The following is a 24,508-nucleotide window of genomic DNA, read 5'->3' as shown; positions in this document are numbered from 1 at the left end:
AAGGAATGCAGCGGGGGGCAATTGCCGGCAACACAAATTGTTTGGTGGGATCTGTACTGTAGTGTTTTCGTACGGTACTAGCTCTCATAAACCAACGACTACAGATCACGTAATCCGCCATCGTTGTATTTGTAATCGATTTTCAGAAAAAAGTTTTCGTAGCGTTTTTGATGTTTTTTGGTTCTGTTTACATCGTCTTCTACCTCTTCGTAGTGATATTTTAGCGATTTTATGTGTTTTCTGCAGCGGTTTTAATTAGAAATTTTGATTTATTACAAATTTATGATATAATATGAAGTGCTTTGTGATTGGAACAAGTTTGTGCGTCTGTTTGATTTGCCAAGAGGAGAGTGGGTGCACATTTGTGGTCAGAACGTTGGCATTGAAAAATCGGCCGGAGCCGATAATATGCGATTGTAATCATTAAAACCATATTTTATGAACTTTTTTTGCTAATTGTCATCAAGTTTCACTTTTTATATTTTATAATAAATACAAATCTAATCGCACTCAATAACCGCGCCTTTTTCGTTTTCTTTGTTTGTTTTCATATTTAGGCAGATGTCAAAAACGCTCAGAAATTTACTTTTTTCATTATTTTCCGATTGCGTGATCTTGTTAGTTGGTTCATGCTAGCTCTTACTGCCAATATAGTAGTATTACATATATGGCCTCACAGTAACCCCTTTCTTTGCATTCTGTTTTTAGCTGACATTCTTTGCTGTTTAGATTCTTTTACTTTGGCAAAGTGCATCAGCGACACGTGTTTTTGTTTTCGCAGTGTTCTTGAGGAATTTTAAATAAATTTTTGGGCAAAATAACTACCGCAGAATGGGAAAATTTCGTTCCAAACTGAAGCGCCACACTAAAGGCAAAACATGGAGCAAAGGGCAGTCATCTACTTCTAATCCTGAGCAAATGAGGCATCGATTAAAAGCCAAGTCGCGTTTCTTTCAGCCAAACTTAAGTTTAGGTAAAGTAAATTTGATCCTAGTTATTAACGTTATTTTTATTTTTATTTTACTTCGCAGCACCACCTGAACATGCTCCAAATTCCAACACGCTTACTTTCGATGCGGTATTGAAACATGATCAAAGCCTGGCTTATAATGCTGAGACAACGACAGTCAACGATGTTGCTGGCAGTTTAAAATCTTTCAGTCTCCACGACGATGGCGGCTTGGAAGATGAGAGCATGTCGGAATCGCAACAGGGCACTTTTAAAACTTTCAAAACATTTGCTTCCAACTACAGTGCTTGTAGCAATATGAGTTTTAAAAGGCTCCTCGTGGGATTTCGTGCATCGTCCGACTTGCATAAGGAAATGCTTGCAATCTTAACCGCACTTACCGAAATCATACGCGAGCGTGGGGGTACAGAGTCATCGACGGAGTATTTCATATTGCTTATGGAACAGATTGAAGCTAGCACTGAAGACAATGATATAATTGCGGGCATTTCGCTGTTATCAATGGGTATCAAATCGGTGCCAGAAGCGGTGTTGCGCAAACGATTTGGAGATACGGCTCAGACCTTTTTATCATGCTTACAACGCTTTATGGAGCCAGCGAATCAGACCATTGTAAAATATGTAAGTAAGTACACAACTTCTTTTGGATAAATCTGCTAATTTACTTTTTCAGATAATTGGTTGCTTGTCCGTACTGCTTTGTGCCCAAGAATATATCACATGGACTTACTCCTCCACTTGGCAATACATTGATGCCATACTTTCATTCACCATACATTCAAAGCCTAAAGTATTCACTTTTTTAATACTTTCAGCACAATTTTAAGCTCATTAAATGTTTTTTTTTTTTTTTTTTTATAGATTCGGAAAGCTGCGCAACACGCTATTGTATCAATCATTCATGGCAGCTCCTTCATGCGACCTACCCATGAAGAAGAGGCCGAGGATGCTGATTATGTAGCAGAGCGGAAAGCTAAGCACCATCCGGCCAGCAGTCGTGTAACAAAATTCTGTTTAAGCCAATTTAAGCCTGAGGTTCTAACCAATTCGCAGACAACAGTGCTACATACGCTCACACTTCTCAAAGACATTGTGAGTGGCTTTAAAATAGAAGACATCCGTTCAGTTTGCGAAAGTTTACTTTCCATCATGACTGCTGCTAATGTGCTCATTCGCACCAACTGCTTCCAAGCTCTGCATTCACTTTTCGCGTCACGAACAACCAATTTGAATGGTTCTTTGTGTGCGAAATTGCTAGCTGCCATACATGAATATCGTCCAGATCGTGCTGATGTGCGTCAAACGGTAGTTTGGATTACGGTGCTAAAAGAAGGACATATTCATCTGGCATTATTGGATTTGAACTTATGTATGAATGCGTTGCCAAGATTTTTCGATATTTGTGCCACTGACTTGTGGATGTCCGAGCGCACAGAAATAATTAATAGTGTATCGAATTGTATTAAGGAGCTTTTAAACGAATGTATTAAGTCGGCTTGTGACACAACTGAAAAAGCTGAAGTGTACCGCATTCCAATAATGCGAATAATCGCCACATTGGAAAAGGTACTTAACGCACCCTTCGGGGAAATAGCCAAACATGTCATACTTATATTTTCAATTGTCTTTGAAGTATGTGGCAAGTATTTTAGGTAAGTTGTCTTCGCTGATGCAAAATAATTCGTTAATATGTACATATATACTAAAGTTTTGATTAATCTTGCCTCCTTTTTTGTAGCAAAGAACTGACACCATCACTTCAGACGCTTTCAAAGCGCTACGACACACAAAGCACGCTGCGTGTGCAAATTGAGCACTCTATAATTGCGGCAATACAGTCAATGGGTCCAGAGATTATTTTGAAAACTATACCATTAACAAATAGCAAGGGCGAAGTTTTGCTCGAACGTTCATGGCTGTTACCGCTGCTCCGTGAGGGTACCAAAGGTGCTTCATTCAAATTCTTCAAGGAGTATATTTTGCCTTTGGCTTTGGATTGCAATAATAAATGGCATAAATATGCCCAAGAGAAACAACAATCAATGTCACATACTTATGAGCTGTTGTGCTGCCAACTTTGGGGTTTATTCCCAGGATTTTGTCGTGACCCAGCAGATGCTGAAAATCTGCGCTTAATTGCGCCCACTCTTGGCAACGCTTTGGATAATAATCCAGAATTTCGTGCACCTATTTTCGATGGTCTCACTGAGTTGATTGGAAATGAGGAGAACGTCGAAATTAAAGAAGCTTTGGCGAAGTATTCTAAAAACTTCTTGCCGCGTTTATTCAATATTTACGCCCAAAAACCAAATGGCACATACGAAGCGGATCTGCGCAAGAAGGCATTAGAAGTAATAAAGGTACGTGCCTACATTAACAGCAATGACCAATAGCTTTATCAAATTGTTGGTTTATATGTTTTAGTTGTACCTAACAAGAACATCAGAAGATGTACTGAAGGAACTCTTCGAAACTGCAAAAACTCAACTGTCGAATACAGCGGTTGGAACATTCGAGTATGATGCAATTTTTGATATCAATGCTGCGCTCCTGTTATTTCAAACCAGCGAAGTTATACGCGTTTTCTTCGAGACCTTCATTGTGCCCGTTTTGAAGAATGAAAAATCTAAGTTGGTATCTAAGGATGATCAAAAACTGAAAAAGCAACAACGTCGTACATATGAGTATGTGTAGCAAGTGAATCGAAAATTTTGCATATCCTCCTTATATCTTAATTTTTAGACTTCTTCGTGATATATTAACTTCCGAGGCAGCTTCTTGTCAGAAATTCGGCCGTAAGAATAGTATAGCCTTGCAAAAGCTACTTTTGGATGCATTTGTTACGAGTTGCGCCGTTTGTCAGGCTGCGCGCTTAAGGTAAAATTCAGAGTTCACCACTTTAAAATTTTTACTCATACCGTCTCACGTTTACCACTTTAGATGTTTAAAAATTCTTATTGAAAATCGCAAATCTCTTACTGTGAATGACAAAATTGTTATGAAAACTATACCAGAAGCTGTGATCTCTTACAAGGAATTTTCGACGCGCAAGGAAAATGTTTCAGAGGAGCTCATCATATTTTTGGCTAATCTATACCAGGTACCCATCCCTAAGAATACGTATTTTTTTGGAAATTAAATACTCGTTATCTATAAATAGGAAGCTGGTAAACTGAACGACTTTGTTGATATACTAACAGCAGGCTTTGCAGGCGACGACTCGCTTATTACAAATACGATTTTGGCCTTCCGCGCCGTGGTACAAAATCAGGGGAAAAATTTAACTATTACCACGCTCGAATTCATAATGGAACAAATTCTCGTTTTTCTTGTGCAAAAAGCGCGTTCCGAAGCCGAAGCTGCTGTAGCGTTTCTAATTACATTTATAAAAGTGATGCCTTCGCCGTATGTGGCTAATCATTTGGATACCATAGTAAGTATTTCATTAACTTATTTGCTTTAGTTATATAGAATTCATATTCAAAAATTTAAATTCTTTAGATGAAATCTCTATCTGCAATGTCCAAAGATACCAAACGTTATTGCCGTATACAAATTGGGTATTTGTTAAAGAAGCTTTGCAAGCGGTTCACAGCTGAAGAGCTAATTAAATTTGTGCCTGGTGATGATGAAGTAACGCATCGGCGCCTGAAGAAAATACGAAAGCAAATGCGTCGTGAAAATAGAAAGCAACTGAACGAAAAAGATAAGACCGATGACGACGATTCGGAGAATGAATTCGTCGCTGGGCTGGAAAAGAAGAGCACAACGTAGGTTAAAATATCCCTTTAAAAGACCGTATTTATTGTAAATGCATGCTTGCAGCATTGATGACATATTGGCAGATTCCGATTCAGATTTGCCAGAAGATATGAATGCGGATAATGGCGATCATAATAAGGCTGAGAAAAGGAAACCGAAACGCAACAGCACTTATATACGTGAAGATCCAGAGGATATTGTCGATTTGGCTGACATTAAGTCGATAGGAAATGTGCTAAGTTCGTACGAGTAAAAGTTATTAAAAATATATTTGTATATATATATATTTTTTTTCCATAGCAAACCGACCAGATGAAGCCGCAAGTGCTGCTGGTAGCACCAAATCCAAGAATAGGGATCCGAATCGTGGTTTTAAAACCGCCGAGGATGGAAGACTGATTATAAGTGATAAAGCATTGCGCGGTGCTGGTGGTGATGACAACAGCAGCAGCAGCGGCGAAAGTGGCGATGATGATGACGAGGCAATTGAAGCTAAACGAGCGCCTAAACGCGGCATGGAAGTGGACTCTAGTGATGGTATGTCTACCATGATTATATTAAGTAGTCATAAAAAGTGATTTACTCTTATTATCGTACTCTGTAATACGGAAACAAAAGAGGAGGAACTGCCAGCTACAAGCCGCAAACGTAAAGCTACCGATGCGATTATTATGCGTTCGGGTAAGACTTCAGCTTCGAAATATGTAGCCGGTGGCAAAGGTATTCATCGGCCCTTAGGCGCCGCCGGTAGTGACGCGATATCAATGAAATCCGGCTACTCTGCAAAGTCGGCCAAATCTGGCAAATCTACAGCGGTTTCAGCCTACGCCGGCAGCGAGTATACAACTAAGAAAGCTAAAGGCGATATGAAGAAGAAGGGCAAGCTCGATCCCTTCGCGTACATACCACTAAGTCGAAATACGCTAAACAAAAGGTAAGTTATTCAACGGTAATTATACTAAACGTTCCTGATTTAACAAAAATATATACATTTTTGACAGAAAACGAGCAAAACATGCGGGCACATTTAAGAATATCGTAAACGGAGCACGGAAAGGTGCGCTGAGAGGCGTTAAACAAAGAGTCGCTAAGCCTAAAAAACAATAAGCTAATAAAACGAATGCAATAAACTAAGGCTATGTATGTATGTGTACATAAAGATTATATATGAAGTAAGCTACAGTTACTACTGTTTCTAGTGAGAGTTATAAATCAAAAGATTGCATAAAATAAAGCTAAAAATTACTATTTAAACTTTAAAAGCAGATAGCCTCTATGTTTAATGATTTTATTTTTTAGTTAGCTTATACAATTTATGTAAGTTAAAAATACTTTAGTCAGTTCACCTGAGTTTAAAAGCTTATATTCTGAGGCTTTTGGGTATTAGCACCCAATCAACAAAATTTTTCATACGATTTGGGTACATTCAAATTTTTGAGCACTCAAATAGTTGTGTTGTTGAGTTTTCGTTTTGAAAGTATTGTTTTTCAATATGTGTTTGCCGCCACTCGCCCTTGGGATCGGGTCCAGCCATTGTGTCTTCGTAAAAATGCATTTTATTTTGTCCATCAATAAGTATAACTGTGTGTGTACGACTGCCGTACCCAGCGGATGGCACGCTTACGTTCAATGCACTCAAATATTCACCCCAATTGGGTGCGCGTCGTGCCAGCTCTGCATCTGGCCAAAACTTGTGTTCACATTTTAGTAAATTCTTTAAATTTGTGACAAGATCTGCTTGCATGTTATGCATAGCCTCAGTTGGTGCTGTTGCCAGCTTACTGTGAAAATCCTCTACAATGTTCTGAAAGCGTTGACGACCATTGATAACCTTTTGAAACGGTGCCGAAGCTAGACTGTTGCCGAACCCATAGCATTTACCCTCAGCGAAATGTTCCAAACCAGGTGGTGTATTGCTCAGCAACAGGATATTCGCTGGTGCTTTTGAGCTGATAAAGGGGAAAAATATGAACGTTATTTTGAAAATTTTCTTAACAGAAACTTGCTTTACTAACCCGATTTCGATTGAAACAAAATTAAAAGCGCTGTACTTTGTACACTCGCTCAACAGTTCGCTATTGTAACCTTGTATGTTGCAATCATCCTTAGAGGCAGCAAAATTCGAAACAATCATACCTCGGCCTAGCAAAAAATGTTCATTGTGTAGTAAAGAAGATGTGTCTGCAGGCTTGATGATTCTTGTTGTGTCAGCCTTATAGTCGTTATGATTGGGGTATATTATATTATGGTTTTTAGCTACACATTCGCCATTAACTATTAATTTTAATATAGTTGGTATTCAGTATTCAAAAAGGTAAACGAAGAAAGGAATCATGCATGTTCAATTGGAAGATAAGTTTAACAGAAATGTATGTATGCAAAATATGTAAGCAAATAAATATGTTTGTAACCAATAAGATGTCAATGATCCGTAGTGAGCAAAGTACAAAGGTCAACAACACGTTACTGTCATATACATACATAAAACAATTATCACTTCTCACCCACAGCATTCCTCGGTTTAGGCTCTCCTGTCAAATTAAGTAGCGCTCCTACTTTGAATACGCCGCCATGGCCACCAATTGCCAGCCAAGTGCCACCTTCACGACCAGGCTCTAAGTCAATGCCTGAAACGGAATATTTAAGTAAAGCATTTCGTAAAAATTTAATTTCATAGACGCGGTGCTACAAACAAAATGTATTTAATACACCTTGGCTACAAACCTCCATAAACATGCTCTGCATTAGCCCACTTTGCTGCATCCTGTGTATCGCGCGCATAGAATTCATCTCGATTAGAGGCTAATATAAGTTTGTATCCACCAGGGTTTGGATTTGAGTTCACATAGATAAATATCACACACATATTTTTTATAATTCTAGTATTCTAATGTCGCTAATCTAGCCGATGCAGTACTTTCCGTCATACGTGTCAATGCAGCTACTGAATCACAGACAGCTCCTAATGAAAACAAATGTTAAATCTTTGCATTTGCATAAACAACAAGTGCTACCACTATAGATTGTCAATTACCCACTTAAAAGCAATACTTATCACCTTATTTCTTATCTAATCGCACAGGCAAAGCCACAGTGGTAATCATTAGTTGCTAAAACAAAAATAATCCAATCGGAAAGTAAACAATTGAAGCTGGAAAACTTTTTGTTTGTGTCGTTTGTCGGCAGTGTTGTGTGACAGCAAAAAAAAAAGGCTAAGTTGTCCTCTTTAGTGTTAGTAACACTGCGTTTACATAAGACAACTTGAGACAAGACAATTGAGAATGTGTAGTAGTTGTCAAGTTGTTGTGTAAAGTAGGCGTCCAGACCATTATAAAAACAATGGCCCGTAGTCATAGTCAAAATAAAGTCGACTTTAAAGTTAGTTGCAGCTTTTTTGACAGATATCCCATTGAAAATTATGTCAAAAAGCTGCAACTAACTTTAAAGTCGACTTTATTTTGACTATGACTACGGGCCAATACATTTTTCAGCAGCCGCCTTTAGTGTCGTTATTATTTACTAAAATATCCAAACACAAACCACTTTTTCGTAATTCTGCGATTTTTTGCGGTTTTGTCTTGCCTCTTCCTCTCAAATTAACCAAGACGTGACCGAATTGTCCAATTTACTGTCCAATTCACTGTCTTCGAAAAATCAAAGAAAGTGAAGAAGACAATTGTCTTCGTGTTTGTGGCTTTTGGCTTGATAAAATTGTCTCATGTAAACGCCGGGAAAGCACCATATTTCCGTCTCAAAATCTCAATAATAGGTTTTTTCCTACAAGCCGGGCAACCCTGCGAGTTAAAAATGTCAGACGAAAGCAGAAATAAAGAAACCAGTTGAGTGCATAGGATTAGGGGTGGAGATATTTGCTACCATCGATGTTTTCGATGTATTAATAGAAAACATCGATTTAACATCGATTGTTGTGAAAAAATAGGTCGTTTAAAGGCAAAATTAAGTTGTTACTTGAAGTTAAATGTAGCGATTTCGACAGATAACCCATTAAAAACTACGTCAAAAAGCCGCAAGTAGCTTTAAGTATGAATTTAAATTTGACTATGAATACGCCCTAATAAGTTATTACAAATAAAATAAAACAAAAGTACCTATTTCCTTCCATGAAAGTAATATATATGCGTTCCAAATATTAACCATATCGGACCATAAATACGGGTATTTCAAACATCTCTAAACCTGTGCCACCTAGTGGATTAATTCGTCCTTCATATTACACTGCCATCGGGGTTTGACCTAAGTTTAAAGTCCCAAGTCTCTAGCTCATCGGGAAGTTGGGTTAGAATTGACAATAAAATTCAAGGAGATATATGTATGTAAGGGAAGTTAAATAAAAGCTAGTAAAAACGTAACATTTTTATTCACTGAGATTAACATAAAAGTATTAAAGAGAGAACGGCGGCCGCTAAGGTGTAGTGGCTCTGCAGTGCCTAGGTTCAAGCCCTGGTCATAGCAACATCACAAAAAAATATAGAAAAGGTTTTTTCTTAACAGTTTTCGCCCCTCGGCAGGCAATGACAAACCTCCGAGTGCATTTCTGTCAAGAACTTTTTCTTCTTCTCATCAAAATACAATCGCCGTGTGGAGTCGGTGTAAAACTCTAGGTCCACAAATCGGTGAGAAGCTCGGCCAAACACTAACATATGTGTAAGCGCTAATCTAATATTATTATTATTAAAGTTTTAAAGAGATAAACGATTGTTTTTTGAAAGTGTTAAAAAATATTTTGATTTTTGTTTTGAAAGGTTATAAGCTACAAACTAATCAGCCTTATCATGAGTTTCATTTTCCCCGAACCGGTTCACTTTTCACTCTTGGTTTCCATAGTTTTACTATGATCAGCTGATTTTGTGTATGTGTTACGGCTTCTATGTCAAATTGAAAAATTTTGTTTGAATTTCCACACACAAACTTACAGATTTTGACAGTTTATGCCGCCAAAGCAAAAACAAAATACATGTAAATTTTTGTTTTTGCTCTCCAGCTACCACCTTATTATTATTCGCCTTGTACAGGATAAGGCAGAATGGCTGCATTTCTTTATTCATTCTGAACGTTTGGAATAAACTTTTTTGTTTACTTATTCTTTAGAACGTTCCTGATGATATGTTAACGTATATTTCAAACGCATTCTCTTTATTCCGGTTGTGAAATGGGATTATCCGGAATGTATAAAGAAACGCAGCCAATATTTCATTTTATATGCGCAGAGGTGTAAATAAGAAACATCGATAGTCGCCATCAACCATCGATGTTTAGCAAAAAAATCGATATATCGATAGTGCAACGATGTTTTCTCCACCTCTAAAATTGATGTGAAACGAAAATCAGTTTTCGGCATAGAAATTGGACATTTTCAATCATCAAACTTTATTAAAAAATGCAAATTAAATCTTTTAATAAAATATTTACTGAAAAAACCAATATAAATTGTCAGAATTTAAGGTAAAACATGGACATTGTAATGGCGTTCCATTTAAACTAGTTCCACGAACATGTGTGCGTGTTAAGAAAAAATACAAATTCACTAATAAACAGCAAAAAAGGAAATGAAAACGGTAATGAGCAAAACGTGTAATACAGAAAAATTGCTAAAAATAGTGACGAATGCAGGAACAAAAAATAATTGTGTAAACTAAAAAGTTCTACTAGTTCTTGGTGATTTGTAAGGAAAAATACAAGTTTTATGCTATCAATTTGATTGAATTTAAGAATTATACTAAGTACTGTGTTTCACAATACTAGGTGTCGTAGTATCGCTGGGGGGAGATTCTGGAACCAGTTAGCGACAATTTGACCACTGAAATTTATGTACAAAAAATTTAGCAACTGCAGTTAAGTTTACCGGATTAAACTTTAAGATACATTTAAAAGGGTTTTATTAAAATATTGTTTGACTTTAAAGGGGTAAAAATGCTTTTAAAGTGCGCAAAAACCACTGGGAGCAGTGCCGCCAGCAGCTCCAGTCCTTCCACTACGGCTAATGCTCGTGTAACAGGTTTGTCACTAAATATTAAGTTTATTGTTTTACAGATTTGAATGAAATATTATCTTATATAAGAATACCGGGAAAATCAATTACACTTTTTAAACTATCCACGTAGCAGAAAACTAGAGGTAGTAGTGCAGGTTCCGTTCACTTGCCGAAAAGCCATCAAATCAGTGTTTGAATACCCAGCTTATATTTTATGGTACACCACCCTTTTGTTACTTATATATAAAATACCTGTTAATGTTTCCAAATTCTTCTAGAGCATTTTGAATTCAGGAGACACAACAAATCCGGTCTTGCCGGCTTTATCGCAGCTTGGCGTAACAGTTGATCAATGAAGCTTACATGTAAATGACCAAAACTTCTTATATGATCCACTCTTCCTATATTTCATATTCGTCTTTATTCAGTCTATGATTTACAATCTTACAGAATTGAAGTAGGCTAAAACTATTAACGGTGACTAGTATATGTACAATTACGAAAATAGGTTTCAAGAGATGATTTAAAAAGACTTCTTGGAAACGAAAAGTCGATATCTAAGCTCTTTGATATATTGTTAAATTCCACAAGGCCTCGAAAAATAGGCGCAAAAGATGAGTAGTTAGTCTTAACGACAGGAAGGTAAAAGGGGATGTGAGAGCGAAGAGTTCTGAGAGGCACCTTAAAGGTAACCTGCTCAAGAAGAGATGGGCAGTCAATGGGCCGTATGAATAAAAATAAGCAAATGCTTTTTCTTAATATTTCAGACCTTTTACTCGATTTATTCAAACAAAATTGAAGTAACAGGTATGAAATTTTAAGAAAAAGCAATTGCTCAGTTTTTATTCATACGCCCCAATGGAGCCAGAGATAAGATCGAAGACGAATAAGAGTAATTGGGTATGCCTTCTATTTTCCAATGATAGCAAATTTATTAGTTTACACCGGGAGTAATATGAGGGAATCTGAGAAGTTAAGAGAGGCGAGGGCAAATCGAATAAACACCTTTTGAACTCGCCTCAATCCATATGTAGCATTTATTTCTCTTATTTTTCAAATTTTTTAGAGTGACAGAGTACCAGGGTAATTTATGAGGCTTGGAGGGTAAAGCATCCAGTTGCTCAGAGAAGACTTCAGACATGAGAATAACAATAACAGAGTCTTACATTCAGAGAGATTAGATATAAAATTTTCGTCTACAAACACTAGATCTAATAATTTAGATAACTTATTGAATATGCAATTAATTTGCGTAAGATTAGGGCTAAAAAGACTATTAATAAAGTTTATTTCATGTGAACGAGTAACGTTGGTTGGGGTAAGGCGCCCCGAGTTTTGAAAGCATGTCCAGTTAATGCCAGGGAGATTGAAGTCGCCAAGAATACAAAGATTACAATTTCCATTACTTTCATAGATGTGTGTGATATTCTCTATGTGATAGTTATATAACTCATCTGAACTGTTAGGTGGGACATATGATACACAGATAAATAAAGAGCCGAACGAGCCACACATAATTGGTCAATTAAAGTATCGGGGTTGAGCAATTCAAAAAATGACGACCTTAAGCTACGCCTTAAAGCAATTAGTACACCACCCCTTTTGAAGTTGCCAGTGTTCTCAGCATCACAGTCTTTCCTATAAGTCTGGAAAATGTTGGGATTGTATAACACTATTTGGAACTTACACTATTTGGAACTTGCTTGGTTAGCTTCTGGTTGAAAAAATCGAAAGAGCCGCACAATGATATCAGACGGCCACACATTTGGATTTAAGATGTTGTTGTAGAGGGAAGATATCACACCAATCTTAAAGTTCATGCTCCGAAGACTCAAGTGGAGTTCCTTTTTTTTACTAATTTGTAGCACGTAAGGTATGTACTATCGATCTTTGCATGTGTAGATACATACGCAATAAGGTTTTCCTCAGATACAGACGGTTTAAAGGAGGAATTGTGCAACCATTTCTTCTTAATGACCACCTCGAGATCTGTTTTATTATTACGCCCATGAACAATGTTTATGCGTTTGGGCCTATTTAAATTTATATGTATATGTACATATACATTAGCGAACACAAGGGGTGGGATTTAGGGTTCGTTTTTCTTGAGAAATTTTAAAAGTTTAACTGCGAATGAAAACATTGTCCTAAGAAAGGAGAATTGTAGGTAGTAAGAGTTATAATCCCTAAGCGCAACCGAAAGCCGCCTACGCATAAAGAAGTTCTGCCCCACTTCTCCGGCAACACATAGTCCACGTAATTTTACCGTTAAGCTACGGTAATTTTTACCGTGGATCTACGGTAAAAGTTACCGTGGCGCGTGTGTGTAGACACTGCCCCTAAAAATATCTCTGGCTTCTTGCTTCTGGACAGTTTGCCACTGAAAAACGCTCATTTGCATACATATGTACATACATATAATATGAAGTATGTATGTACATATAGATATTGCTACCTAAAGGTGAACGGGTGCAACGTCCAGTTTTTTTTACCTCCCTTTTATTAGCTACTACTAATAAAAAAGATGACTCAAGTTGATTATAGCTTTTGTAATGTTATTCCTAACATTCGCATTCCGAAAATTCGCATTCGCACATTCGAATTCCGAAAATTCGTACTCGCGAATGTAAAAAATATAACATTCGAAACATCCCTAATATGTACATACATGCATACATATGTATTACATATTTAGGGACTTCACACGGTGTCGTATACTGTCGTATTGTTATATTTTGTAAACTTTAAAAGCTTAAATAAATGCTTAGAGGACTTGAAACCACAACCAACCATTTGTTAACACCGAAAATTCATAATATGACTCTTTAGGTACCTTGCGAACGCCCTTCATATATATTTAGCCGTTTGAAGTTTACGACATACATACAACTATACGAGTGCATAAAACACCTATAAGCTCGCTAATTATGTCTTGTTAAATGTAAACATTTTTCGAGCAAAATGATATCTTACATAATATGTACGTATGTATTATGTAAATATGTATTTATCTACTAAAGAGTGCACAAATTTGTTTGTTTTTCAAGAGAGGAAAGCAGCATAGAAAAATGATCATTCATAAAATGGAGATATATAGATTGCTTTTACATTAAATAAACCATATTTTATATGTATCCATTCATTCATATGTTATATCTATCTCTTTAATGGTCTGCAGCAGGGATGTCGCGAATGTGGAATTTTAGACATCCGCGGATGCGAATGCGGATTGGAACATTGTATCTAATTGGAACATTGTGTTTAAGGAAGAGTAATTTTGCTGCCTTTTCGGATTACAGCCTTTTTGCTAACGGGTAGTAAATCAAACCTGCGCCACTAAATAACTACTCGCTCGAGGCGACAAACTTGAAAAACTTGAAACTTGACAAAATTGTAAATTCTTTTCGATTGACGCTGCACCAGTTGAGAGGACTTTCAGTTATATTTCTTTTTTTATTGCGGTGCAACAATTCCTTTTTGGGAATTGCATCGGGGCTGCAAATGTCGGATGTATCCTCCTGACTTTCATCTTCACAATCTAGCATCATGACAAGATCGTTGTTTAAACACTGTTATGTTCCAATTTGGGGCACCAATTCCTTTGGTTCTTTCAGAATTTGGATTACCTGTTACGTCATCAGCGTTTTACGACTTTAGTTTTTGTAACTCATTTTTAATCCTGTCTTCTGTGACTGGTTTGAAAAATGTGCGCTTATAGCGCGGTTGTGAATAGGTGAATATGGCAAATAAATAGTTATTTTCTAAGAATGAAAATTTCGAAGAAAATTCTGTTTTGAAAGTCGTGGCTGTCAGCAGAATTGTTTAAAATCTTGTTATTTTGTTAAAAAGACACCCCGTTTTTTATAATAATTTGAATTATTGGAATCACTGACGATGGAGGTCTCAGATCTGCTTAGTTCCCGGGTGACTTCTTGGAAAGGTTCACCTGTAATGAATAGCTTGTAATTAGTGCTTTTATTAGCTGAGCTCGACTTTTCCTAGTTGCAGGCAGTCACAATTAATTACTCACCGCTGTCGGTACCATAAGCCATCAAATCTGAATGAGGCGAATGAACGCAAATTTTCAACATATGTATCGTTAATACTATTTCACATTGTCGCTGAAATGCAAAAAACCACAACTAATAAATTTTTGTATTGCCTAAAACGATGTGGGGACTTATGATTCGAGGAAATGCATCATAATCAATCAAAAAGTTAATTTTGGATTTTTAGTTAGTTACGTCTTTTTGTATTTCAGCGACGATATACGATATTACATGCCAAGTTCCACTCCACAATAGATATAAAATTCACCTTGAATTAATTCTTATTTAATTTGTGAACTCGGCTGTCGACTAATTTACATATCATTTCATCTTTATTTCGATGTGTGCTAATTTTGACAATTTACACAAAATTAAAATAAATGTTTTTTGCTTTCGAGCTGAAAGACTAATAAAATGAAACACGGAACTTAAGAATAATAAGTTTTATGAGAAAAAAATAAGCCGTTGAATATTTCCGCTGGAAATACCTACAATTATCTTACTCTTTGACTTTAAATTACGAAAGAAGGTCGACGTAGGGGACAGTCTTAACCTAGCATCTCCACAGGCAAAAAAATGTTGGCTAAAATTTTTTGTTTGCCAGGTATACGTTTTATCAGTGCACTTGCACAATATTCGCATTCGCAAAAGCTCCGCATTGATTATTGCGAATGCGAAAGCGAATGCGAATGTTAAAATTTATGCGGAAGTTCCGCGGTTGCGAATGCGAATGCGAATATTCGCCACAACCCTGGTCTGCAGATAACGCACGCTATATATACATATGTATGTACATATGTACGAGAAAGTATTTACTTTTTGTAAAAACAATTCATAACAAGTAATTATTAATTGACGTCAGTGGTACACACGACCGTGTAAATATGTACATATATGAATATTTACTGTATATTACACTGCATCACTCCCCATACAAAAAACAATCGGTACTGTGTTTCCATTGGAATCATAAAATCTATTATATTTTAAGTCGTCCACTAAAATATTTCGGAAAAATATTAAAATTTACGTGAGCTGGACCGATTTGAAAATACTTTCAAAAAAGGAGTTTTCTTATGAATAAAAATAGTTTCTTAAAGTTATAAAAAATCCCCTCAAATGACCAAACGGTTTAACGTTAAAAAATTTGCATAAAAATATTAAAAAAAAATTCTCAATGGAATCGTGCCCAGTTATTAAAGTTTTTCGTAAATAAATATTTGAAAAAAGTAAAAACAAACAGCATTAAAAATCTCATTATTACGATTCCGTTGAAAAGATTTTTAAATATTTTTATGCCGATTTTTTAAGCTTCATCTGTTTTGTCATCTAAGGGTAGTTTTTTCAAAAAGTTTTTGAAGAAACTATTTTTACTGTATTTACCGAATTTCTAATAGATCTGATCCAATACTTTTCGTGTAAAATCCTGTAAAAATGTCAAACATCAAAATTACTCTCTGAAGTGAGAGTAAAAAGTGAGTAACAACAAAAAGCACGGGAACAAAAAAAGCATTTTTCCTGTAAAAACGTCAACCAGTGATCGCTTGACACTTTTCATGATCTTACCAGAAAAAAAAGTTCGGGTAAAATCTTGCAACTTCATTCTCTACACAACTCTCCAAAAATCGCTCTCATTTACAGGATTTTGGAGGAATTTGGAGTACGGGATAATTTTTCCTGAAACTTCGTGTAAAGTTCGTGTAAAACCTGTAAGTTCATGTAGTACAGGATCAGAGCTAATGTATGTCGTGGAAACAGGGTAATTCACGAATTACTTAGCGAATCACGTAGAGAGTGAATCACGAATCGTGGAAACATCGTGCAACTGCCTCTCTCCGTATGACGTACTCAAATTCATTAATAAACGTTTACTTCTACCTGGACTTTGTAACTTTTGTTCAACTCACAATTTATGACACTAAAAGAGTCCGCAATGAGTCAGTCTGGTTGACTGGTCTAAGAATCATATATTTATAACGAATGAACGATTCATTTTTGACTCATAAATTCTGAGCACTCAGGAATTGATTAAAGGGATTATCCAGTTTTTGTTTGGTGGGATATGTTAAGTGTATGTTTAAGTACACACTTGAATGTATATAAATCTTCAATGAAAAATACAAACTTATTTATGTACATTAGATTGCATCACTCCCCATACAAATAAAAACCGGCACTGTTTTTCCATTGGAATTATAAAATCTATTATATTTTAAGAAGTCCACCAAAATATTTCGGAAAAATATTAAATTTAGTTTCTTAAAGATGTTTTTTGAAAAAATCTCCTCAAATGACAAAACGGTTTAAGTTTAAAAAATTTACATAAAAATATTGAAAAAAAAGTAAAAATAAATTTTGAACGGAATCGTAAAAATGAGATTTTTGATGCTGTTTTTTTAACTTTTTTCAAACTCTTCCGATTTAGACTTATGAGATCTCAGTAGAAAGAAATTTTCCCACCCTTTTTATTTCTTTGCTAATAAGCTCATTCAAAGGATGAAAGAGAAAGGTAGGATGAACGAAATCATTCAAAGTTGAATTAAGGTGTGTTGGTATTTGAAAAAATTTGGACACGAATGACTTGTTTTGCACATAAATAAAATTAGTGGGAAAATACCTTTCTACCGAGATCCCATAAGTCTAAATCGGAATAGTTTTGGCCCAGTTATTCAAGTTTTTCGTTAATCAATCTTTGCAAAAAGTAAAAAAACAGCTACAAAAATGTCATTCTTACGATTCCGTTGAAAAGATTTTCAAATATTTTTATGCAGATTTTTTAAGCCTAGTCTGTTTTGTAATCTGAGGGGACTTTTTTCAAAAAGTTCTTTAAGAAAATATTTTTATTCATAAAAAACTCCATTTTTTTCAAATCGGTCCAGCTCGCTTAAATCTTAATATTTTTTCGAAATATTTTGGTGGACGTCTTAAAATATAATAAATTTTGTAATCCCTGCGGAAAAACCGCAACTTTTTTTGGTGATGCAGTCTAATGTACATACATCAGTTTACATACATACATACATACTACGTGGTTAGAGTTTAAAGTTATAAAATATATGTATAAATATACACATAAATATTTATTTAAATTATTAGGGTAACCCATAAACATACATACTTACATACATACATAGATAATCTTCTCGTAAAACTCAATGAGGTAATCACGATAAGTCGATTAAGATGCTGAAATCCTTGTGATCGTTTATTACTATTCCATCACACGCTATGTTTGTGTTGCTGGTGCATACATCTGTATTGTTGGACATTGTATTGTTGTAGTCTAATATTTTTCCCCCCAAATTAGAAGATCTTAAAATTTACAAAAGTCGACGGAACATTGATTTATTAAATTCCAGAGGCAAATGCTCAGACCCCTTTCATGTTTTATTATTAGTAGTAAACAAGAACCGTTAAATAAATACCAAGATTTTTATTTTTAGATTATTGTAAAATTGTTACTTTTTAATTTAAATTTTTTTTTCGATGAATTATAATCATTAAATTTGGGTATTAATTTTTTCGATCAAATTGGATCGTTAGTTTGTGATTTTTATCTTTATTTTTGATTATTTTTATCCGTTATGATGGAGACTGCGTTTTTATGACCGATTCAAATTCGATGTAAAAAATTAATTCTGAAAATACCGGGTATAATATCGATCCCTGACCGCCAAAATAACGTAAGCGACATTTTTTTCAAAATTTTCATTTTGATGCAGAAATGCATCTAGATGCTCTACGAATATTTCTGCATCAAAAAGAAAATTTTGAATAATGTCGCTTACGTTATTTTGGCGGTTAGGGCTCGATGCTTTATATGATCGACAAAATAAAGATTCAGAAAAACACTTAAATTTGATCGGAAAAATAGAAATTCAAATATGAAGGTTAGATGACCCCATTACCACCATATATTTAAATTCTAATAGGTTTCAGTTTGACGGTCCGGATTTTCATAAAAACATACAGCGAGTATATTTTTAACCGACTTCCAAAAACGGAGGAGGTTATCAGTTCGTCGGAATATTTTTTTATTTTTTTTTATTTTTTCTTGTTAGTCTAATAGTGTCAAATTGGTTTTATGCAATGTTTAGCGATCGGCGATTGACAAAACTTTCGACCACTGGCCTTCCAGAGGGTGGTGCATCTTTCACATCATAATTACCGAAACGGAATCGAAGAACCCAAAATTGTGCGTCTCAGTATAAAGACCATAACATTTTCACCTGCCTTTTTATCGGGTTATTTGTGTTATATGTATGTTTATTTTATAGTTTATAACAATAAAATACACTGAGGAATAAAAATCTTTAATCAGGAAGGTGTGAATGCATTTTTTGTTGTTGTTAATTAAGACACTTATCAGTTTGAAGTTTTAGATGAAATTTTTTCCGAATCTGACTTTGTGTGAGAAATTTTGCAAAACTTGATTCTTTTTTTTACATGTTAATGCTTTGCGTGATCAATGTAATTTGTCGGCACTATTGTCTGGCTATCTTTTATTCAAAGCTATGGACTTTTGACAAAACAACTTATGTAATTTAATAAGGTTTGGTTTTAGTTGGAAAAATAATGAACTGCCTCACAAAAAGTGTTTATTTTTATCATGCTTTAATTGAAATGCTGTTTTAAACTACAGATTTTGTTTAATAGCAAAAATAATGTATAAACTAACCCAACAATTTAGTGCTTTGCAGAAAAAATTGCTGAACTGGATATTCGTTATTTTGCTAAATGTCGGCAGATCTACATATGTGTAAGCCAACATACATATCGAGCCCTAACCGCCAAAATAACGTAAGCGACATTTTTTCCAACATTCTCTTTTTGATGCAGAAATATTCCTAGAGCATCTAGATGCATTTCTGCATCAAAAAGAAAATTTTGAAAAAAATGGCGCTTACGTTATTTTGGCGGTTAGGGCTCGATGTATGTGTACATAGTCAACCTGTTAAATTGCATGTTATGATGGGTATTATTTGCTAGCTATATAAGTACATACATACATTTGTATATACATTAGGGTGCTCCAAAAAAAAATGCATGTGAAAAAGTAAAGTCGGAATTTTAATGCTCTCGCCCCCTAAGATTGTTCTATATCGAAATAAAATTATAGTTTAAAAAACTAAAACCTCCCTATTATAATTGCCATTCGCACTGTCATCAGGTAGAATAGAAATCGCTGCATCATTTAGGGGCATCAATATTACATAGTTACATCCCGAGCTAATAAAAGGAAGGTAAAAAAAACTTTACCCCTGATTTTTTATTTTAAAACAAAAAAATATTTAGAGGTCGCTCAAAGCGCTCAAAGTATTCCATGTATTTTATATATGGGATCCATTTGAGGTTCTTAGGGGTCTTATAAAAAATAATTAATAATAGCAAATGGTTAACTAAAGAATTGGGTATTGTTATTCTATGTAAGTCTCCTGAAGAGAAACGAAGAACGATCGAAAATATTGATTTTCAAGAATTCCATACCATTTCTACGAAAACTTGTTTTTTCGCCATAAGTATAAAATACATACGCACAAGGAAAACTTTGAGCGCTTTGAGGACCCCTAAATATTTTTTGATTTCAAAACAAAAAAAAAACGGGTATAATTCTTTTCGGTATATAACAATCCTGGGGGTGAGAGCATTAACTTTTACTTTTTTTGGACCACTCTAATATACATACATACTCGTACTATATTAATTTCTTTGTATGATCAGTTTTTTTCTTTAATTCTTTATTTTGATTTTTTATTACTGATTATTGCTAAGCAAAGTAACTTCCCTACCTATCTAGTGTGACTACAAATCAGGTCTTACCGCATTTAATTTGCTATCGACTCCCATTGAAGAGTGAAAAAAGATTTTAATTCATGTGAATTTCATATATTGTATGTGGACTGTCCCAGTGGGAAAATTTAACGAATCGTAATCGAAAAAGTAATCAGTAAAACAGCCGTTTTCACATTCGAAAATGCATTGTTTTTCCCCCGGCGATGTCCTAAGAAAAGTGGGGCATTAATTTTTGCATTACCAGTAATGCAGGAATGAATGTGATTTAATATGAATTTTTTGTGACTTTTTGGATACATTAGAATTAAATGCTGATTACATATTAAATAGTAATAGAACCTAGAACTCATAAGAAATACATTACATTACTTATAAAAAGGGAACGGATTTTATGGAAATTGCCTTTTTTTCTGCTAAAGAGATATAGTATATTCGATTAAGAATGTCCACGATTTAGCTTTCGCTGATTCCATATATACACATTTGATGTTGCCTTTTTTAAGATATTTGCCTTTTTTTTGCCTTTTTTAAGATATTTGCCTTTCTTTGCCTTTTGTACCTTTAAAAAGTTATTATAGCATTTACAATTTTTTTTAAAGATAAAAAAAATATACACATGCCCATGCGGCTTATAGAAGCGCAGGCACCTCTTGCCAAATTGGTGTTGGAAAAATTCAAAGACGTTTTCTCAGCTAACGTAGGCTTGGTGACAATAAGGGGTGTGGATAAAATTGTAAAGGGCGAGGAAAACGCCCTTATTCCTGATAATATGAACGTTTCAAACGTTCCATATTTAAATTGGGCTCCACTTGTATCAACTTACGTCGAGCGCACATTTAGTACATTCAAGGCTTTTCTTCGCGAAAATCGAATCGAAACTTCAAAATGCATCTTGTGGTTCAATGTCACTACAACTATACAGATTAAAGTTTTATGAGTTAGAAACTCGAAACGATAAAATAGTCAAAGATTCAAAGTACAAATTTTTCATATAATGAAACTAGTTCATAGTTTTTCTCTTTTTACTTGTAATATAAACATTTCTAAAATAAATGTATTTTTTGATTGTTCTTCGTATTTTCTGTCTTTTTTAGTGCCTTATTTTGCTTTTTTTGCAGTGCCTTTTCCTGCCTTTTTCGATATTTTGTTTTGCCTTTTTTTGCCTTTTTTGCAATACCTAGTGCCTTTTCCTGTCTTTTTCGCTATTTTATTTTGCCTTTTCCAGCCTATTTCGTTATTTTAATTTGCCTTTTTTATAGGTTTCTAGGTCCTAAAAACCCGTTCCCTGCTTATCACGCATGTAATGCATTACTACTACTACTATTTTCCACTGGGATTACGTTGTTAAATGCCTGTTTATGTGTGCATATGTACAGCGTCGGAGAAAATAATGGAAACAAGCGAATTTTCTGCAATTTACATATCATAAACCAAAACAACCCAGTTGGTAAAAGTGGTAATAAAGACACCTTCCAAAGGATCTTCTTCATGATCTTTTGAAGCGATGGACCTTGGTGGTGCCAAGAAAGTAAAGGTATGGGGTTAAACCTTCGTCATAATGCATTCTCTTTTAGCTAGTTTAAGCAATTTGCTAGTCTTTTGATCTGCTATTTCCCTCTGTGGGTCGGAGAAAGCAGAGACACTGGAGCTGTTCTAGTGTGTATTGGGGTTACCATCGTCAGATGCGTTTTAGAGTTGCGGCACAAATCTCAGCCTCCGGAAGCGTAGGTATGTGTGGGTGTTCAAGTTGAAGCTCCGGACAAATACAGCAGCTCCCACTCCTTCACTCATTTTACACTCGTCCGATCGGATTCATCTCTCCCACCCAACTTGTTCTATTAGGATTTTTGGACCTTTTTATTCTACTAGAATGGGCTTTCTAATATTAATTAAAAAGTTAAAGTTTTTTGTTGAATTTTTTGTAAATATTGCACAACGTTTGCAACTTGGATTTACACGGGTTTCGTTAATGAACGAACTATAGTTTTATAAAAAAATAACCAAAATTGAATAGAAAAACAAATTATATGGTAAAACTAGTCAAAATTATAGTGTGGCTATAATTTGTTCGACCGCTGTATGTACATATGTATACATATACAAATGTTCAAGTGCATACGGAAATGCCTTTAGCCAATGACGTAGGTTTGTCGGATTAAATTGAACTATGAATCCATCAATTACATATTATTCACTCTAATCAGATACGTACTCGTACATACATACATATGTACATATGCATGTATAATCACGGTTGCCATTTTGGCCGAAATGTATCATTTTTGGTACATTTTCTCCAGTTTGGTACACTGACACATAACTTTCAGATTTGGTACATTTTTGGAACCTGGTAAAACGAGATAATTAATACTGACATCATATATATATATACCTATGTATTAACTCCACACCGGTAATTGAAAATCATTACAGCATAACCAAATAGCCACTTGATCGTTTCTTGATATTTAAGCTGCGTTTAATGGTACATACATCATACGAAGCAAAACCAAGGCCATGGCAAGAAAGCATTTTTCTAATGTAAATACATACTTAATTACAATAAGGCAGTAGGAACTAGAAGGTAGTAGGCAAGAGCTCCTGGCAGGTTTAACATGCAAGGCTTTTGGCTATGAGATAAGCTTTTCATCTACGTGGTGACTGCAACATTGCCTCTAGATTTCAAATGCTCTGAAAAGGGTCTATCAATAATTGCACTGAAGTCCACCATCGCCAACTTTATCAAAAGAAGGAAAGTCAACGTAGCTTAATCTCGACCGGAAATTTCGAAGATTTTGTTATCGCAAGAGGTCAGATACCTAGAGATACCCTGAATAAAATGTTTAACTAAAACAGTGGAACTCTTCATAGAAAGAAGAATCGGGCCAGGATATATATCATGTTTGACAGTCAGGCAGCATCAAGGCTTGTAGACTATTGAAATACTATATTGATTGTTTACTTAAGCTTGCATATTAGGGAAAGGGTAGCCCTTTGGTTGATACCGGGACATGAGGGTTTTCATGGCAACGAATGAGTTGACGTTCACGCAAAACGTGGGATGCACCGGAGCCTACATAGCACAGTTACTAGGCTAGTGGGAGGATTCTCAAGCTGCCGAATGGCGAATGAGAAAGGGATATGGCAATCTAATTTAGACTACCCCTAAATGAGCACTCGGAGCGGCTTCAAAATTTCACAGACTACCTGACGGGACTGCAGGTTCTGTGGCTGGAATATGTATATAGGGCCAGCACAGTACATTTATTTACATAGGTCGCGTTTATTCGCTCAACTAAGTTTATAATAAAAAACTATTTGTATGTTTCACAGAGTTTTTCTTCTTAAGGAAGGTATGTTTTAGCATTTTAAAATAGTTCACAAAGCACGCGAAAAATTGGTTTATTAACTATGTCACCAAGGTGTATTTGTAAAATGTTTGAATAATTAAATCTAGAGCTAAAACATATTTTGGTTAATTTTTTACATTCTGGTACAGTTTTTTTGTACACAAAAAAAGAGCTAAGTGGCAACCGTGTGTATAATTTGTTTGAAAGAAATCATCTAGCGCTCTCTCTCTCAATTTGTTATAATGTCAATTAAGAGAATTTTGTCTAAGCTCATACCAATGTTGCCGCTTTGAAACTAAACCCTGCCAGCAATTGGAAGAGAATTTTATCGCCTATCGTCCTGATGTCACTTCTTCGTCACTATTGGAAGTTATCAAAGCGATAGTAACTTATTTTACAAGAACAAAAAACCATTTCGGTCACTTTTCTATCTTCTTAAAAGATGCTCGGACGATTTTTACTCTCTGAAGCTTTAAAAAATGATTTTAATTTTTTAATTTTTTATGGAAATTGACAGAAAATACAAAATCATTTTCCAATAAAATTTCTGGTGAAACTGGCCATTAAGGATATACTTTTTTGGTTGTTTTTG

At 35.1% G+C, this 24,508-nt stretch overlaps 2 protein-coding genes across 5 annotated transcripts; one reads left to right on the top strand and one right to left on the bottom strand.

Moving 5' to 3' along the window:
- The first annotated feature begins 732 nt into the window (after positions 1-732).
- Positions 733-5,997, top strand: LOC118751831 (RRP12-like protein). Its single transcript, XM_036486650.1, has 14 exons — positions 733-973; positions 1,032-1,591; positions 1,644-1,760; positions 1,832-2,622; positions 2,709-3,330; positions 3,395-3,654; positions 3,713-3,847; positions 3,911-4,070; positions 4,131-4,403; positions 4,472-4,740; positions 4,796-4,971; positions 5,033-5,269; positions 5,351-5,666; positions 5,734-5,997. Exons 1-14 carry the CDS (start codon positions 832-834, stop codon positions 5,837-5,839), a joined length of 4,164 nt encoding a protein of 1,387 aa, XP_036342543.1. The 5' UTR covers positions 733-831; the 3' UTR covers positions 5,840-5,997.
- A 2-nt stretch (positions 5,998-5,999) lies between these two features.
- LOC118751832 (transport and Golgi organization protein 2-like) lies at positions 6,000-7,931 on the bottom strand. Of its 4 annotated transcripts, none has more exons than XM_036486652.1 (5): positions 7,767-7,931; positions 7,457-7,694; positions 7,237-7,359; positions 6,748-7,006; positions 6,000-6,681 (listed from the first exon to the last, which is right to left on the bottom strand). In XM_036486652.1, exons 2-5 carry the CDS (start codon positions 7,596-7,598, stop codon positions 6,159-6,161), a joined length of 1,047 nt encoding a protein of 348 aa, XP_036342545.1. In that variant the 5' UTR covers positions 7,599-7,694; positions 7,767-7,931; the 3' UTR covers positions 6,000-6,158. The 4 variants fall into 4 exon arrangements, with proteins under 4 accessions (XP_036342545.1, XP_036342546.1, XP_036342544.1 ...); XM_036486653.1 differs by having other exon boundaries at positions 7,457-7,716; positions 7,791-7,931; XM_036486651.1 differs by having other exon boundaries at positions 7,791-7,931.
- Positions 7,932-24,508: the final 16,577 nt, after the last annotated feature.

The sequence above is a fragment of the Rhagoletis pomonella genome, unplaced genomic scaffold (genome assembly GCF_013731165.1).
Source record: "Rhagoletis pomonella isolate Grant_MI unplaced genomic scaffold, Rhpom_1.0 Rhpom_scaffold_01030, whole genome shotgun sequence".
Classification (NCBI taxonomy): Eukaryota; Metazoa; Arthropoda; class Insecta; order Diptera; family Tephritidae; genus Rhagoletis; species Rhagoletis pomonella.
This window is presented reverse-complemented; position numbering and strand designations above follow the sequence as displayed.

Coding starts and splice junctions, on each gene's coding strand:
- LOC118751831 (XM_036486650.1), top strand. CDS start 832: ATGGGAAAATTTCGTTCCAAACTGAAGCGCCACACTAAAGGCAAAACA. Junction 2,623..2,708: donor GTATGTGGCAAGTATTTTAG/GTAAGTTGTCTT, acceptor CCTTTTTTGTAG/CAAAGAACTGACACCATCAC. Junction 4,071..4,130: donor TTTTGGCTAATCTATACCAG/GTACCCATCCCT, acceptor ATCTATAAATAG/GAAGCTGGTAAACTGAACGA.
- LOC118751832 (XM_036486652.1), bottom strand. CDS start 7,598: ATGTGTGTGATATTTATCTATGTGAACTCAAATCCAAACCCTGGTGGA. Junction 7,360..7,456: donor TGCAGAGCATGTTTATGGAG/GTTTGTAGCCAA, acceptor ATTCCGTTTCAG/GCATTGACTTAGAGCCTGGT. Junction 7,007..7,236: donor TAAACCGAGGAATGCTGTGG/GTGAGAAGTGAT, acceptor TAAAATTAATAG/TTAATGGCGAATGTGTAGCT.